Here is a 17,499-nt window from a genome sequence, read left to right as displayed (position 1 = left end):
ATAGATCAGGGGTCTCCAAAAGGTTGATTGCGAGCTACTGCCCACCTATGAGTAGCTCGCCGCATAATTCTGAAAGTACATAGAATGAGCACCACCGCAAACTCTCACAAACAAATCTCACAAGTATCAGAAACCGCAAGCAATTAATACAATATTGACATTATCCCAGAAATATATCATGAGTAAGTATATAATTTGTATCTATTATTTGCTAACTTTGCCATGAAATGAGCAGCAGCAGTACATAACCATGGCACGACCGACCCATTAGATGGCACATTAACCAATTTCGTTTTTTGAGTGTAGTTTTCTTCCAAACCTAAACAAAATGTATTCTGATGTGATTTAAGCACTGGTATGCACACAGAACATACAACTCTGTTGTTTCTCTATGAGTTTTTTTTTCATTTGAGAGTGAAAATCCAAAAAAAAGTATGAAACCAGGAGAAATAAAACTGAGAACACATTATTTAGGAAAATATACAAAATATTTAAAAGAATGTTTGGGGAAAAGTGTTTTCTCATATGATCTTTATTTAATATTTGTCAAGAGCTACAGTTTATTTTTTTTCCCCCCTATTGTAAATGTCTTTCAAATTATTTCCTTCCACTTTTGGTGGTGTTACATAACCAACATAACGAACTTGATTTGCAGCCTGACTGACATCTTGGATGATCACAGATTATATAGGCCCCCTTAGAGTTGTTAATTAAACATAATTTTACTTGGTATATTAACAGAAAACATAGTGCACTACTTGTACACTAAGGACCCTGGGAGGAGTTGCGGGGTAGAGGAGAAGAGAAGAATGTGCCTATTTGAAAGCTAGAAAAAAAATAGTAGCCCACAACATTACATTTTTTTTAAAAGTAGCTCTCATGCTACAGAGGCTGGAGACCCCTGGTGTAGATAGACAGTGTAGTGTGTAGTGATTCCACTCACAGCCAATGGATTATGTATCGATGGCCCCTGGTCTCTCTCTGGCTCTATGGATTCCACCGTGTGCTTACGAGCTGGAGCAGACGGACAAAAAAAGACTTGTTTCTCATTAGTCAAAGAGGCACCTAAGCATCATTACTATGATGAAACATGAACCGCATTGAAGAAATGTCACCTGGTGTACTGCAGTCGAAGTATGACTGGAGTGACATATTCTCTTTGTTTCCCAGTGCAGATAAGACTGTTTTGTTAAAGAGGGAATTATTACGGTTGTTCCCAGTGTGCTTTGGCATGCCAGGTCCTTGCCCTAAGCCGTGAGACAATCGCACAAAGCAGTTTCGAATATCATATTACATTTCAGCCGTACCAAAGATAAACATTCCCTGACGAAATGTAAGTTGTAGCCCAGTGCTCTTCACTCCTAAGATTAGAGAACGCAGAACAATTCCCATTGGTAGGTTGGAATGGGTTTCGAATGTGGTAAATGCACGCAGGGACTTTATATGAAAGCCCATTAACTATTACTGCAACTACTGTACGTGAAATTGAGCATGGGGATGTCTGGGAAAAAGGTTGTTCATGTCCAACCACTGCCCTGGCCTGTTCTAGATGGGAGGATCAATCACTTTTGGTGGCGTTACATAACCAACATAACCAACTTGATTTGCAGCCTGACTGACATCTTGGATCTCACATTGGTTGTACACAGTGGGGAATTCCATGCTCTCTCTCTCTCTCTCTCTCTCTCTCTCTCTCTCTCGAACACACAAGAACACGTGGATGTCATGCGCGAAGATGCAGATGATGCACACCCCTGACACCGTCACCAAAATGACATTAGGCAGGTGTGATTAATGATGTCTGAATATGAAACGGGCCTATCAAACGATGTCAGAACCCCTGAATGAATGACCCTTCGTCCCCATTAATTGAACACATCGAACCACTTCCGAAAAAAGGAAAGGCATATGAAGACATACATGAAAACATGACGTTTCTCAAAGTAAGATCAGATCCCGAGTGGGTCAGACATGGTTCAGAACAATTACTCCCTCACTGTTTACAGGGACAAACAGACTGCTTAGTGCTTACACAAATTCCCTGAGTAAATTACCGATTTAAATTATATTTACTGTTAGCTGAAGATGTTCATTTGGAGAAAGAGAGCAGGGGGGAAATAAAAAGGGAAAGAGAGACAGAGCGAGAGAGACAGAGGCAGAGAGAGAGAGACAGAGAGAGAGAGAGAGAAAAAGGGAGGAGAAGAGAGAAGACAGAGATCCTATCATAGTAGTAACCATGGTGGTCTATTCAGAAGAGGATGTCCATGAAAATGTTTAAATGAAAGGTGTCTCTTCTACCCAGGGTATTTTCTTTTCTTGTATCTGTCACTTTGTTGATCCAACACTAAAGGGATTGAAAAGGGCCTTCACATTCAACACAAAGAGCCTATTTCCTCTATGTCTGAACTGAAAAGGGCTTTTCATGATATTTCCTTTAAGAAACATTTGGGAAATAGTCTCTCCTGTCCTTGTCCCAAAAAATGTTTTATTGGAAGTTATGTAACATGTCTGTCGCCAACTCAACACTTTTCATCCTATGAAAGCTTATAATGTTTTGTTTCCATGGAGGCCAAACGAGACGTAAACAGTATCCCACGAGGGAGGGGAAGGGCGATCAGCAGGATAATTGCTCTAGTCATTTTGATTTAGTTATTTTTTGTGGCAAAGCCTCCAACTTCCTTAAATATAAATTACATCAGAGTTTTAGTCTTACAGTTATACACTGAGTGTACAAAACATGCTCTTTCCATGTCATAGACTGACCAGGTGAGCTATGATCCCTTATTGATTGTTAAATCCACTTCAGTGTGGATGAAGGGGAGGAGACAGGTTAAAGAAGGATTGTTAAGCCTTGAGACAATTGAGACATGGATTGTGTGTGTGTGTGTGTGTCATTTAGAGAGGGAATGGGCAAGACAAAATATTTAAGTGCCTTTGAATGGGGTTTGGTAGTAGGTGCCAGGCTCATTGGTTTGAGTGTGTCAAGAACTACAATGTTGCTGGATTTTTCACGCTCAACAGTTTTCCTTGTGTATCAAGAGTGGTCTACCACCCAAAGGACATCCAGCCAACTTGACACAACTGTGGGAAGCATTGGAGTCAACATGTGCCAGCATTCCTGTGGAATGCTTTCAACATATTGTAGAGTCTATTCCTGACAAATTGAGGGCAAAAGGGGGTGCAACTCAATATTAGGAAGGTGTTCCTACTGTTTTGTACACTCATTGTATATGCAAAAAGCAATAGACAAAAACATATTTCTACTTCTAGAAAATCCAGAGGTTCTGACCCTACTATTGGAAAATGCTCCCATGATAAAATGGGAACAGTGGTAATGGATCTACTGTTGCCACGGTCTCCAGATCTTAGCAATTGATTCATTACTACTGCATACCAGCAGTCTGGACAATAGGCTTCATAGTACACTACATGACCAAATGTATGTGGACACCTGCTCGTCAAACATCTCATTCCAAAATCTTGGGCATTAATATGGAGTTTGTCCTCCCTTTGCTGATATAACAGCCTCCACTCTTCTGGGAAGGCTTTCTACTAGATGTTGGAACATTGCTGGGGGACATTGCTTCCATTCAGCCACAACAGCATTAATGAGGTTGGGTACTGATATTGGGTGATTAGACCTGGCTTGCAGTCGGCAATCCAATTCCTCTCATAGGTGTTTGATGGGGATGAGGTCAGGGCTCTGTGCAGGCCAGTCAAGTTCTTCCACACCGATCTTGACAAACCATTTCTGTATGGACTTCTCTTTGTGCACAGAGGCATTGCCATGCTGAAACAGGAAAGGGCCTTCCACAAACTGTTGCCACAAAGTTGGAAGCACAGAGTCGTCTAGAATGTTATTGTATGCTGAAGCATTGAGATGTCCCTTCACTGGATCTAAGGGGCCTAGCCCGAACCATAAAAAACAGCCCCAGACCATCACTCCTCCTCCACCAAACTTTACAGTTGGAACTATGCATTTGGGCAGGTAGCATCTGCCAAACCCAGATTTGACCATCTGACTGCCAGATGGTGAAGTGTGATTCATACTCCAGAGAACACGTTTCCACTGCTCCAGCATCCAATGGTGGAGAACTTTACAACTCTCCAGCCGATGCTTGGCTTTGCGCATGGTGACCTCGAAAATGAGTGTTGCAACTGAGGACAGACAATTTGTATGCACTAAGCGCTTCAGCACTCGGCAGTCCCATTCTGTGAACTTCTGTTGCCTACCACTTCACCGCTGAGCCGTTGTTGCTCCTAGATGTTTCTATTTCACAATAACAGCACTTACAGTTGACCAGGGCAGCTCTATCAGAGCAGACATTTGAAGAACTGACTTGTTGAAAAAGTGGCATCCTATGACAGTGCCCTGTTGAAAGTCACTGAGCTCTTCTGTAAGGTAAGTCTAATGCCAATGTTTGTGTATGGAGATTGCATGGAGGTGTGCTCGATTTTATAGACCCGTCAGCAGCGGGTGTGGCTGAAATAGCCAAATCCACTAATATGAAGGGATGCAATATACTTTTGTATATATGGTGTTTTACTGGCACATGTACATAAACAGCGAATAAGGATTACTCATGATGAAATGTAGACATAAAATAGCAGCGATTGGGTTATAATTCCTATGTGTTATGAGTACGTCAACAAGTGCAAGAGATTGATATGATGATTGGTCATGAATCATTGAGCCATGTTTTGTGGCCATGGATAACGTTAATAATAGCCTGTTTGTTTTGCCAACTAATCAGTCATATGAATGGAGCGCTTATTTCAGCACCATGGAGAGCTATGGTTGTTGGCGCTGAACAGTAAGCAAACCTAAAAAAAAAAAACAAGTCAGTCTAACATAGAAATTACTTTTCACCCCTTGCGACAGACGGTTTTGTCATTTAATTGAAATTGTCATCATATTAGACAAAATAAATGTACATGTATGATAGGGAGATGATAGGGGAGATGATAGGGGTTTTGAAGAATGTTTTCAATCAGGGAAAATATAAAATGAGGTAACCATTGGAACCCGATACATTTTGGGAACTTGCTGTTATCGCTTCCACACAAGGTGTGGAAACAAAGTGAGAGGGCGCGCGCCTGCTTGTCTATGATTACGTCAAGTTGGGGTCGGATTTGGTGAACGGTGGGAGTGTGTCAGACATATGTGCGACATGGGCGGGAATAAATATGTGTTTATAAACCCCCAGTGTGTGCTTAGTGGGGCGGAAACACTTCACTGTGGCAACGAGCGGAGACGACGAGGAGAGGGGATGGGAGACGCGTCGCATGAGCGTCGGCTCTGGTTCTCCAAGGGTCTTTGGGGGTTTGGCTAGAGGAGGCGCGTTGCAGTCTGACCCCTCCATACCATCTGTGTGGATGACCACTTCAACCTCATCCGACAGCGTTAAGAACCACGGTTACTCAAAGACGGAGATGGGCGTCATTTCAGTGGAGAACATGTTGGAGGAGTCAATGGCGCTTTCGAGACACCTGTCCGTGGATCGATATGAGCAAGAGCTCGGCTGCGAGAGGGTGGTTATCAACATTTCAGGTTTGCGATTCGAAACTCAACTAAAAACTTTCAATCAGTTTCCCAAAACGTTGCTCGGGGACCGGAGAAAGAGGATGCGTTACTTTGACCCACTGAGGAACGAGTATTTTTTCGACAGAAACCGACCCAGCTTTGATGCCATTCTCTATTATTACCAGTCGGGAGGGCGCATCAGGAGACCTGTTAACGTGCCCATTGACATCTTCTCTGAGGAGATCAATTTCTATCAACTCGGGGAAGAGGCTATGGAAAAATTCCGGGAGGATGAAGGATTCATAAAAGAAGAGGAACGTGTTTTACCAGATAATGAATTCCAAAAGCAGGTTTGGCTTTTGTTTGAGTACCCTGAAAGCTCTGGGCCAGCTAGGGGAATAGCCATAGTCTCCGTGCTTGTCATTTTAATCTCAATTGTTATATTCTGTTTGGAGACCTTGCCTGAGTTTCGGGATGACAGAGACCCTGTCACTGTGGCACGTACAGTCAACGGGACGGCCTCCTACCACGTAAATCCATTCACCGACCCTTTCTTTGTGGTAGAGACACTTTGCATAATATGGTTCTCTTTTGAGTTGCTGGTCAGGTTCTTCGCGTGCCCCAGCAAATCCACGTTCTCAAAAAACATAATGAACATAATCGACATTGTCGCCATATTTCCCTACTTTATCACTTTGGGGACAGAACTGGCTGAGAAGCAGGGTAACGGTCAGCAAGCCATGTCCCTGGCCATTCTCAGAGTGATAAGGCTCGTGAGAGTCTTTCGCATCTTCAAGCTCTCCAGGCACTCTAAGGGGCTACAGATTTTAGGGCAGACACTAAAGGCCAGCATGAGGGAACTTGGACTGTTGATATTTTTCCTTTTTATTGGAGTTATCCTTTTCTCAAGTGCTGTTTACTTTGCTGAGGCCGATGACCCGTCATCCAGTTTTACAAGCATCCCAGATGCGTTTTGGTGGGCTGTGGTCACCATGACTACGGTCGGATATGGAGACATGCACCCTGTGACCATTGGTGGCAAAATTGTTGGGTCATTGTGTGCTATTGCCGGAGTGTTAACTATTGCTCTCCCTGTGCCAGTTATTGTCTCCAACTTCAATTACTTTTACCATAGGGAGACTGATGGAGAAGAGCACGCACAGTACTTGCATGTCAGCAGCTGCGAGCACCTACCCTCAGCCACAGATGAGCTGAAAAGGACTCGTAGCACCTCATCTCTGGGCAAGTCGGAATATATAGAGGAGGGCATCAACAGTGGGTATAAACAGCCCAACTTCACCAATGAGAATAGCCAAAACTGCGTGAACATCAAAAAGATATTTACGGATGTGTAAACGCTTTCACTTTATATGGAGTATGACGATAGATAGAATACAGTTGTGACGACTATTTTTTCTATGATGGCTAATCGTGACGTGTCGGTGCATACTGTATCTGCCAGGTGGAGTGTGCACCGCTATAGTGTACCAGACAAGTCCAACCGTACTGTGATCGTTCGATTCGTCCTTGAGTCAAAAATAGGTGTTGATGTTCGGTAGTTCGATAGGTTGTAAGTGTTGCATATTTACCCCCGAATCTAAACAGAGTTGTTGTTGTGTTTTTTTGAGGGGGAAAGTTCAGATATCAGTGTTCAGTGTTTTTGTCATGAATAGCAATATAATCTACAATGTCTGTATGATGTCATTTTAATCGGATGATAACATAGGCTATGGCCGGACTGAATGGGCAACCTATGCGTATTGGAAATATCATGGGCATAACATACTGCACTATGAGAGCCGACTGAGTATTGTTTAGGCTCTTATTGTTCTGATCTGATACAAAGGGGAATTTAGGCTACGTATTTGTTATGTGTTTACAATGTTACTTTTAGCATTACAGCTTATATTCTATGCCATTTATTTTTTTTAGATATGGAAGGGATCAATACTTTGGAATGCCTTTGATAAAATACCTGCATAAAATCTAAATGTATCATTACGCAGTACATAGGCTAAAATATAGCCTACTGATATAGTGGTACTAATCCTTGGTAATCGATGTATCTTATTGAAATTCGATCCAAAGGCTGTCATCAGGACTATTTGGAATTTATTTTCCTACAAAACATGACTTCAAGACTGTTTCCATCATGGAGGATAGTGTGAGCACATTGATGAAGACATGGACACAATGCATAGTGCGAGTGGATAGAAGAATGAAGAACAGCAGTCACGCCCCCTGGATGCGACTGAGCCCGCGTTGTGATGCAGTAGCCATGACGACTACAGATTCCTGGGTAAGAGCGAATGCCTCTAAATTGAAAATGGCCTATGTGTCATCTATATGAGTCAGTAACATTTATTCTGTTTTCAAAATTGACTGCAAAGTGTAAATCGGATGATTTTGGTCATAAAGTCAGTCTCATCCAAAATTGAGTTTTTGAATTATAGGAAAAAATGGTAGGCCCAGGTCACAGAATGAAGGGTACCCTAACAGCTTTCCATTTTAATCCTACCCACATGCCCACAACTCGCAACACGCTAGTAATCATCAATTGGAGTGCACATAATCATAATGCCCATGGTCAATTTGGTTGGACATTTGATACTCTGGGCGGCAGGGTAGTCTAGTGGTTAGAGCGTTGGACTAGTAACCGGAAGGTTGCAAGTTCAAACTCCTGAGCTGACAATCTGTTGTTCTGCCCCACTGTTCCTAGGCTGTCATTGAAAATAAGAATTTGTTCTTAACTGACTTGCCTAGAGGTAAAATAAAATTCCTATGGGGGTATTTAGGCAGAATTGGTAAATTACACAATGTACATGGGACAATAGGTTGGACTAAAAACCTCAAACCAATTAAATTGTAGAAATTCATATACATATATTGAATGAGATGAAAATATTGTCCCTTTTTTTTACATTGTGTTATATATTGACGGTCCCTAACTATCCCTAGAGATAGGTTATCCAAAGTCAAACCAATTTTGCCACAGTTGTCTGTCTTGTCCTGAAACGTTAATTCTCTTTTGGACAGTGGAGATCGGATTTCAATATTGGAAGCAATGTTGCACATTTCGAGAGACAGCGAGCAATGTTTGTTTAAACCGCTGTTGTTGCCAACCAAGTGTTAGGCTAGAAGCAAGGTGAAATAATATCTAGATGCTTTTTTAGCAGTGGAGATCAAGTTAATCAACTGTCTGGGTGAGCTGATTGGACACTGGATGCACAGGGATTAGTCTGATGGAACAGAAAACAACATTTTTGCATCATAGGCTTACCTGTGCTAAACTGATTTTTTTTAGTATGGCTTAGTGGTAACTAACAATGCTTGTTTTGATCAACCCGTCGTAGAAAACCTGCATGAAGTAAGTGCGGCCCTGTTTATTGTCCAATCATGTTGCTGTCTCCGTGTCTGTGTATAGGAACCCCCCCCTAGTCCTTCTTTAAAATATAATGAATATGAACAAGTACAGGGTTTCTGTAATTTGACAGAGTTTTCCTCCTCCCCAAGGCCAGGTGTATTTCCAGGAGTTTTTTGTGTGACCTGATTAGAAAAACTCTGGTCCCATCATAGCCTATATATAGCCTATGTACGTCATACCATATAAGGTGCGTAGTTTTACCTTGTTAAGTTACCAGATCAGGAAAAACGATGGCCCCCAGAAACGTTTTTTTTTTCTTCACCACACCACTCTGGGACCTCTGGTGTCACCTCTGCGTTGCGATTCCACAGATGGATTACCAGCCCACCTTGAAGGAGAGAGCAAAGAGTCCTCCTTGACCCTTAATGTGATAAATAGGTTGACCCATAGACTAATGAAACAAGCATTTACATAACAATCGACTTCATAGAACGGTTTCATAGTTTTTGTGGAGCCTATATCCGAGACAACAAATTGATGAGACACAATCAATTATGCATTCAATTAATAAACATGTTTTTGGTTGTGTTATTGCATGCAAAAAGAGGATCAACATAAACCTAACACCAAAGAGCAGCAATAATATCATTATAGGTCTACTTCAACTGCCTGTTCGAAATATGTTATAGCCATATTTTATTATCTGAAATCTTGCAGTCCTGAGTCGTTCATTACCATTCCTTCTCATTACTAGTAGTCCATGGGCCAGAGAGACACATTTCATTTTTATTCCACTTAGGGGTGGCAAAGTCTAATGATGCATTTCATTAAGGTCCATGTCTGTAGGTTCTATTTTGATCTGATACCCACGTATCGGCGGTAGCTAAATGTGGTTATTACTGCATTATATATTATGCGGTTAGTTGGGCCAACAGGGTATGAAATGTCATTTTGTATTATCATGGAACAATCTTTTCATACTAATGTAATTGATAGACAGTATTATTAACTTAATAATACAACACCAATTAAGGTATGAAACAATTGAAATGGTAATGACATCTCTATGGGCCCACCTTGGGGGATCAAAGGTCATATATGTAAGCATTTTTGGGTACATCGAGACAGGAAGGTCAGTATTTAGATGTGCTCTATTATCACATGGCACCCTAGATGATAACTACATCACATTTCACACAGAACAAGGAGACCCATTGAGATTTTTGTTGTTGTTGTCATTATAGATTTCAGTCCCAGCAGCCTATTTTCAAGATGGCCACCATTCATTTCAATGGGGAGGGACTGCATTGATTTTTCATGGCGATAACTGAATACATAATTGGTGTAATATGCACAATAATGGCTTAAAATGTGTGTTACAATGAGGATAAGACAACATGATGGCCCAAGTATGTCAGTTATATGTATTTAGCCAAATATGACCAGAAGAGTGGTAGAGAAAATGCCAGAAATAGCTGTCTGAATTGTTGAGTTTTGTAGCCATTTCAAATGTATTACATTAAAACACTTAGAATATGTTTTAGCAGCATTTACTGATGTCTATTGATGAAAATGATATGCAATATGATTCTATAAATTGTGTTATCAAGAAATGTGATGCGAAACCTGCCCTGTACATTGCACCGTATATGAAATCCCATAGGAATGCATTACATCCAGCAAAGAGGTACCCCAAAATGTCTTCATAACGGGCACACCAAACTTAACATAAAGCTAGGAAAAGTCTAAACAATGATGCCTAGCTATTGCTGATGTAACCACGGGGTACACATTTTCCAAGATGGCCGCCAACAGGCTCCATTGGATTTAATTGGATGGGCAGCACGTTGCCTTGCTGTTAAGAGCATTGGGCCAATAACAGAAATGTCGCTGGTTCAAATTCCAGAGCCAACTAGGGGGAAAATCTATCGATGTGCCTTTGAGAAAGTCGCTCTGGATAAGAGCTTCTGATAAATGACTAAAATGTAAATGTCTGACATTGCCACAACTCTTTCAATAACGATAATTCCAAAATGCTTATGATTATACAGATTACACATCCAATTTAGCCAGGTTTTCAGAATAGATCATCTTTGCAAAAATATTAGCAGAAATATGCCAAAACACAATTCATACCTGGTTTTGGTCAGTATTTGCATCCCTCCTTCTATATTTTATATTCAAACAATTAAAAAGTATCTTTAATATTCCTAAAGGGATATTTCACTGGTTTGTAGTGATTTTAATGATGTACAATAGTATGTCCTGAATCCACTGTTTACTGTTCCTCTCACAACAAACAGAAAGGCCATATAGGCTTAAAGGCCAAGAAAAGGAGACGGCAGTGGACATAGACAAGCCACGCACAAACACCAGCATACATAGAAACAAATGTGCCATGGTAAATGCATAAAAATGAGAAAATGACGAATGTAATAACACATGAACAAATAAAGAAATACATGAATTATTTTTATTGTCAATCTCTGTTTAACTAATCACTTATAACAGCAATGAAGATGAGTAGCCTAATTATACTGATTCATAATTAATCCTGATAATTAGGTCACGTCTTTTGAAAGTCAAAATGTGAGAAGGACAGTACATGCACAATGTAATGTCAACAAAATAACGTAAACAACATATTCATTTTCTTTTTCACTGTCACCGTCTGGGGGCTGTAGGGCTGGTCATTTGCACCGTACTCCCGCGGGGTATTGTCCCTGTTCTGCTCTGCAGTCTCCCTCTCCATCCCGCAGTAAGAGCAGCTGTTACGATGAATCATAGCCATCACCAGCCATGGTGCACCGTGCCCTTCCATCAAGGCTGATCAGACCCAATTCACCTAGATTTAATCAGTTACGCACAATTTAGATTTAGTTGAAATCTAAATGGACATAATAGGGCCTGACTATCTCTGTAAAAAAAAAGACATCATCCTAGTTGAGAAACCATTTGACATTTGAAAGTGAGAAAATTGTAGTAGCCTAATTAATTGGTTGTTAAAATGGGCTCGAGCAGAATTAGCTTCACAGATCTCTTTTTATGTCCTTGTAAATTTACCCACCACTACTTGAAAGGGCCATTAACACAACAACGCTCAGTACTGCCCTCAAGTGAGAGAACTTGTGTAGGACAGAGAGGATCATTCATTGTTATGTTCCACATTATGATAGTCTAGACCCTTTTATTCCCATATCAAACATGCACAATTCAATCAAAGATGAATGAACTGATAACGGCAGTATATGTAAGGATGTATGACTCGACAGAATCCTAAATTCACATGTAATTTCCCCTTTTTCACAGGATGGAAATTTTCATCGCCCCATCTCAACCTGCCAACAACCATCATCCAACCAACAATGCGGCAGTAAAACACCTCTACTCTGGAGGTAATTTATCTCTATATTTTTCTTCCTTATGTAATGTGGTGGATTATGACGTTAGCAAATGAGAGAGCTTATCGTCTTGGACATACTGTACAGTCATAAAAACTGCCTGAGCTTCGCCCAAAGTATTTTGACTGGCCCATAATAGACTTTAACGTCAGTGTCTCAATCTCTTACCTCCAAAGGCCTACAGGAGGATTGCCCTGACACATCACTATGGGATTCAAGCTCCACCAGCACAACCCTCCACCAACACAAACCTTCCACACATACACACGGTACTGTACTGGCCCGGAGAGAGACGACAGAGGCAAGGTGCCACGGACACAGTGCCTTTATCTGAGACCTCACCTCCCCTCCAATGGACTGCCTGGGGGAAAGGAGCATGTGCTGCACTCTGTCTCTTCCCTAGTGTCTTAGTCCTGGAATAAGATCCCAGAGAGACCCGTACAAGAGGACACACTGTGTATGTTGCCGTTATGTATCTCCCTAGTCTTCAGCAGGCCTGTGTTTGGTCTATAGCTACCCCCAGTGGAGTAGAAGACTGAGGTCATGTTTTGTAGCATCACCATGTATTCATGGTGTGTTGTCGTTGTCCCAGGACAAAATGTAAGCACATAAATGTATCTGCAAATCAGACAGCGTTTGCATGTTGTCGCTTAAGTGAAAATCATTTTAGGGTCACAAATTGGGATTGTTCACCTCAAGAGGTGAATGTCTTTGAGAAAATGTATTTAACACACTCACACGCGCGCAAGCACACACACACATATTATTGCATTCCTCCACAGGAGGTTGGTGGCACCTTAATAAGGGAGGACGGCCTTGTGGTAAAGGCTGGAGCGGAACCTGTGGAATGGTATCAAATACATCCAAACACATGGTTTCTATGTTTTTGATGCCATTCCACCCGCACTGTACCAGCCATTATTATGAGCCGTCCTCCCCTCAGCAGCCTCCACCGCATCCCTCCTCTTTTTTCCCCCCTTCCCTCCTCCTCTCTCTTCCCATTCTACACTCTCATCCCCTCTTTCCAACATTTTATCTTCTTCACCAACAGCGACAATAACGGCATGGGGAAAGTCATCAGATGAACTACTCTTCAGAAAGCAGTGGCCAAATAACGTCACAGCTGCAGGTTGTTCCAGGTGGCTTGATCAGAAGTGCTTGAGTGGCGTTGTTCTCTCTGACTTCTTTCTCGAAACATGGTCCACTCTTCGCTTCTCCCCACTTCCTTTTTATGGGGTATAGTTGGGTAAATTAAAACTCGTCTGTGAGTTATCCTAGCAATAAATCACTTGTCAGTAAATCTCACCATTACTGCCCATGTGGAAAACCTCGAGCTGCAGTTCAGTGCATCTCCCAAGATTCCTAAATGAGTCATGTGATTCCATTTCTATTTAGTCAACCCCGCACATACATTACATACATTATATCTATGTAATGTGTGTGTGTGTGTGTGTGTGTGTGTGTGTGTGTGTGTGTGTGTGTGTGTGTGTGTGCGTGTGCGTGTTTGCGTGTGTGTGTGTGTGCGCGTGTGTGTGACTGTGAAAGTGTGTGACAGTGTGTGTGTCGATGGGAATGTGTGCAGCATGTACAGTACTGAATACATGTACGCTTGAGCCGATACCCAGCTGTAAAATGTAGATAGTCTCAGCTGGTACTGTACGCCTGGCTGACTGCACTCTAGAACCCTTGGCATCGGAGTGCTGAGAGACACTTCTCAGGAGAGGCACTCTCTCTATTGCCAGGAATGAGGAACAACCCCCTTCATACAGCCACACACACACACACAAACCACACACACACACACGTCATCCATATCATAGATTAGTTGCACAAAACAAAGCCAAATCCCCCTTGTTCTCTGTGGCTCGGTAGAGGCTCTGGCTGCAGGCAGACGTATGTGCGTGCGCATGTTTGTGTCGTGCTCATGCAGAGGAGGAGAGAAGACCCCGAGCATACTCCTTCCACTCCCAGGCAGACATCTGCCACATGAAAAGAGTGATGCTGTGATGCAGAAAGGAGTGATGCTGATGGGGCGGCAGGTAGCCTAGCGGAGTGTTGGGCCAATAACCGTAATGGTTGCTGGTTCAAATCCCCCAGGCGGCTAGGTGAAAAGTCTGTCGACGTGCCCTTGAGCAAGGCACTTAACCCTAATTGCTCCTCCTGTATGTCACTCTGGATAAGAGCTTCTGCTAAAAGCTATAATGATATAGGGGATGCAGTACATTCTGGGGAGAGTACTTTTATGGTAGTACTAACTTCACCAACTGTATTGATGATTGTTTATATCTGCAAAAAAAAAACTTTTTCATGTTGTCTTAGCCCTAAAACTGTTATAAAAATGTACATTATATGGCATCAGCCAGTAATAGCATGCTTCAGACATCGTGCTGTTATTACTCTGGGTGCAAACTGCAAAGCATCCATCTACTCTTCAGAGGAGATATTTATAAAGTTCACTCTTCTGAATCATGACTCTGCGTTCAACGCTTTGAGTCAAGACAAAGGGAAGCCCACCAAACATATCATGAGGAGTGTACACATACACACTTTTCTCTCAATGGATCTAAATACCAAGCCAGTCATTAAAGAACGGGTTTTAGTATAAAATGTTTATTGTATTCTGTGCTTAGCTGTTTGGCTGTATGTATAACGACGATCCACTCTCCGATCAGTTGAAGGAGCTCAAACAGGACCAAGGATACCAGAGGTTACGGAAAATGTATAAATTAATTCATCAATCATTTAAAGGGGAAAGAAGACTCATATTACCCTCATTGCTAAGTATGAATACCACCGTTGCAAAACTGTTTCAATTTCTAACATTGTCATTGCCCCCCCAAAATGTCTCAGCCAACAAAGTCAGACAAATCCTTATGGTATTACAAGGCCTGTTTCAATAAACTGCTTTAGTGTTGTTACTGGACACTGTAAAAATGCATTGGTCTCTAGAAAGAATGCTGTGTCACTGTGCTTTGACTTTACCTCTAATATCCTAGATGTGAGGAGAGAGGGAGACTCTCCAGGAGTGACGACAGGGCTTCCTCTCCTCTGCCTTGTGAAGCCCTAGGAGCAGTCACCATAGCAACAATATTAGACTAAGCACAAGACTGTTCAATGGTAGAGGAATTTCAGGTTGGAATGTAACAATATAGTCCTATTAAACACAATGGTTATAAATAACCATGTTATTAAAACCGTCATAATTTAACGGCTCTCCATCTCGACAGTCCTTAAAACACATTGATGGAAGAGACCAGAAACACAAATAGACTCGCTATCAACAAAGGAACTCGCTATCAACAGTCACCAGGAATTCACTATCAACAGTCACCAGGAATTCACTATCAACAGTCACCAGGAATTAACTATCAACCGTCACCATTAAAACAACCAGATTCAGTTGCATTCTGTTTCAATTTCTATCATTGTCATTGCCCCCCCAAAATGTTGTCCCCGTTCATTGACAGCTCCCCAAAAACTCCCGGCTCGGGGGACGACGTGACCCAGAGACCTCTAGGTGGCCTCTGTACTCCCCCAGATGTCTACACTGAATGCCAGGTCTAGCTTCCTAGCATCACATACGGACCATCTAAACACACGCTCCTCATTCCTGCTCCTGCAGTACTGCAGGTTCTTGTCCCAAACTCCGCAGTGAAACACCTGACTTAGCTCCTCAACCACAAAATACCTCTTCAGATCCAAATATATCCAAAAGGGCTAGGGGCTAGGAGGTAGAGGAAAGCCAGTTGTTTCTGGCCCATACCCCAGTAACACACATGGAAGTTCCATCATGGCGCACAGGGAATCCCCTGCTATCAGTAGCACTGATTCGTCCCTGCCTCTCACTGACTGGGCCTGAGTCATGCAGCTGCAGAGCCAAACTAAACTTTATATGAGCTCATAGAAAATGGTTCCCTGCAGCAATGGGATAGTTTACTGGTTGGTGTCTTCATTTATTCTCTGTTCGTGCGGTCGCCAGAACTGCAAATTTTATGAATGTGACCTGTTTGAGTGAAATGTCACATTTCCATGGACCATAATCTTTGACCTATGCAAACTTATGATCAATAAAACCCTGTTGTTTTTTTCTCAATACAAACTGTCCCTACTGACAGCTTGTTGGTCTATAGCGGCATGTGTGTTCACCTCTGTCTGAGGTGAACTAGTCTGCTAGGCTGAGAGGGAGGCTACTGCTGATGCTGATGCTGTTGCCGCAGTGATATGAATGCCCTTGTGGTTCTCTCTCCTGGCGTCCTGGCTCGGCTCCAGTGTCTGCTCCGTGGTCACGCCCTCCATGCTGCCTGCCCCGATGTGGCTGTACGTTGTCCAGGCTGCAGCATAACTGGATCTCGCTGGACCTCCTCTCTCCTGTCCGTGCACACTGCAGCACAGGGACACAGAGAAGGACAAGAGAATGTTCGACTACTGCAGCACTCAACCTTGGGTCTCTTTGAGAACTGCTCACTCAGGGTGTCCACACTGCCAACACCGCTTGTCTCGCAGCACTCTACAGTATGTTTAGGCCACCTTGTTTTCTTTCAGTATCCTGTATGGCGTGTATACCACGTCCCCGAGCTGTAGTCCTTATGGTACCTCAAGAGACAGCCCAGTAATAGTCTCTCTCTCCAACACAGTTGTGTTGAAATGACTCACATCCCAACGGGATTGGAAATGTATCGGGGGAAACCTTTTTGCTTCAGGGTGCACAATCGCTAGTTGTCCTAAGAAAAATAATGTAGAACTTAATCTGTTGACAGTATACAGACTATAGGAAGGTCATTTCAGTCCAAGTTGCCCACGAGACTGAAGACGGACCGACACTAATGAGGGTATTGTTCCAAGGTGGGAATTACATCATCTTATCCAGTAGCAAGAGAATGTGTTTTCATGCATTTAACAAATGCAGGGAAGTGCATGATATCATCTGTGCCCTCTCCCCTGGGCATTTCCTGGATGTGCTACCTGATCTTGGCTGATAAGCTATTACTGTAATACAATTCAGTACGTCTTTGAATGAAGGTGTCCTTGAATCTCTCTTTGAACCATTACTGAATCATTCTAAACATAAACATTTCAAAGTACATATTTTGTGTACTTCATCAACCAGTTGCAGTGATTCTCTCTTTGCGTTATGAACAGTATCATTTGTTTAGATGCCATTTAGAAGACACTTTCATACAAAGCAATGTGGGCATACATTTCACATAGGG

At 42.3% G+C, this 17,499-nt stretch overlaps 1 protein-coding gene across 1 annotated transcript; it reads left to right on the top strand.

Moving 5' to 3' along the window:
- Positions 1-5,187: 5,187 nt before the first annotated feature.
- LOC110527758 (potassium voltage-gated channel subfamily A member 3-like) lies at positions 5,188-13,786 on the top strand. Its single transcript, XM_021609254.2, has 3 exons — positions 5,188-7,823; positions 12,198-12,283; positions 12,466-13,786. Exon 1 carries the CDS (start codon positions 5,287-5,289, stop codon positions 6,877-6,879), a length of 1,593 nt encoding a protein of 530 aa, XP_021464929.2. The 5' UTR covers positions 5,188-5,286; the 3' UTR covers positions 6,880-7,823; positions 12,198-12,283; positions 12,466-13,786.
- Positions 13,787-17,499: the final 3,713 nt, after the last annotated feature.

Source organism: Oncorhynchus mykiss, chromosome 7 (assembly GCF_013265735.2).
Source record: "Oncorhynchus mykiss isolate Arlee chromosome 7, USDA_OmykA_1.1, whole genome shotgun sequence".
NCBI classification, from domain to species: Eukaryota; Metazoa; Chordata; class Actinopteri; order Salmoniformes; family Salmonidae; genus Oncorhynchus; species Oncorhynchus mykiss.
Note: the sequence above shows the minus strand (reverse complement) of the source record. Positions and strands in the feature narration are given on the sequence as shown.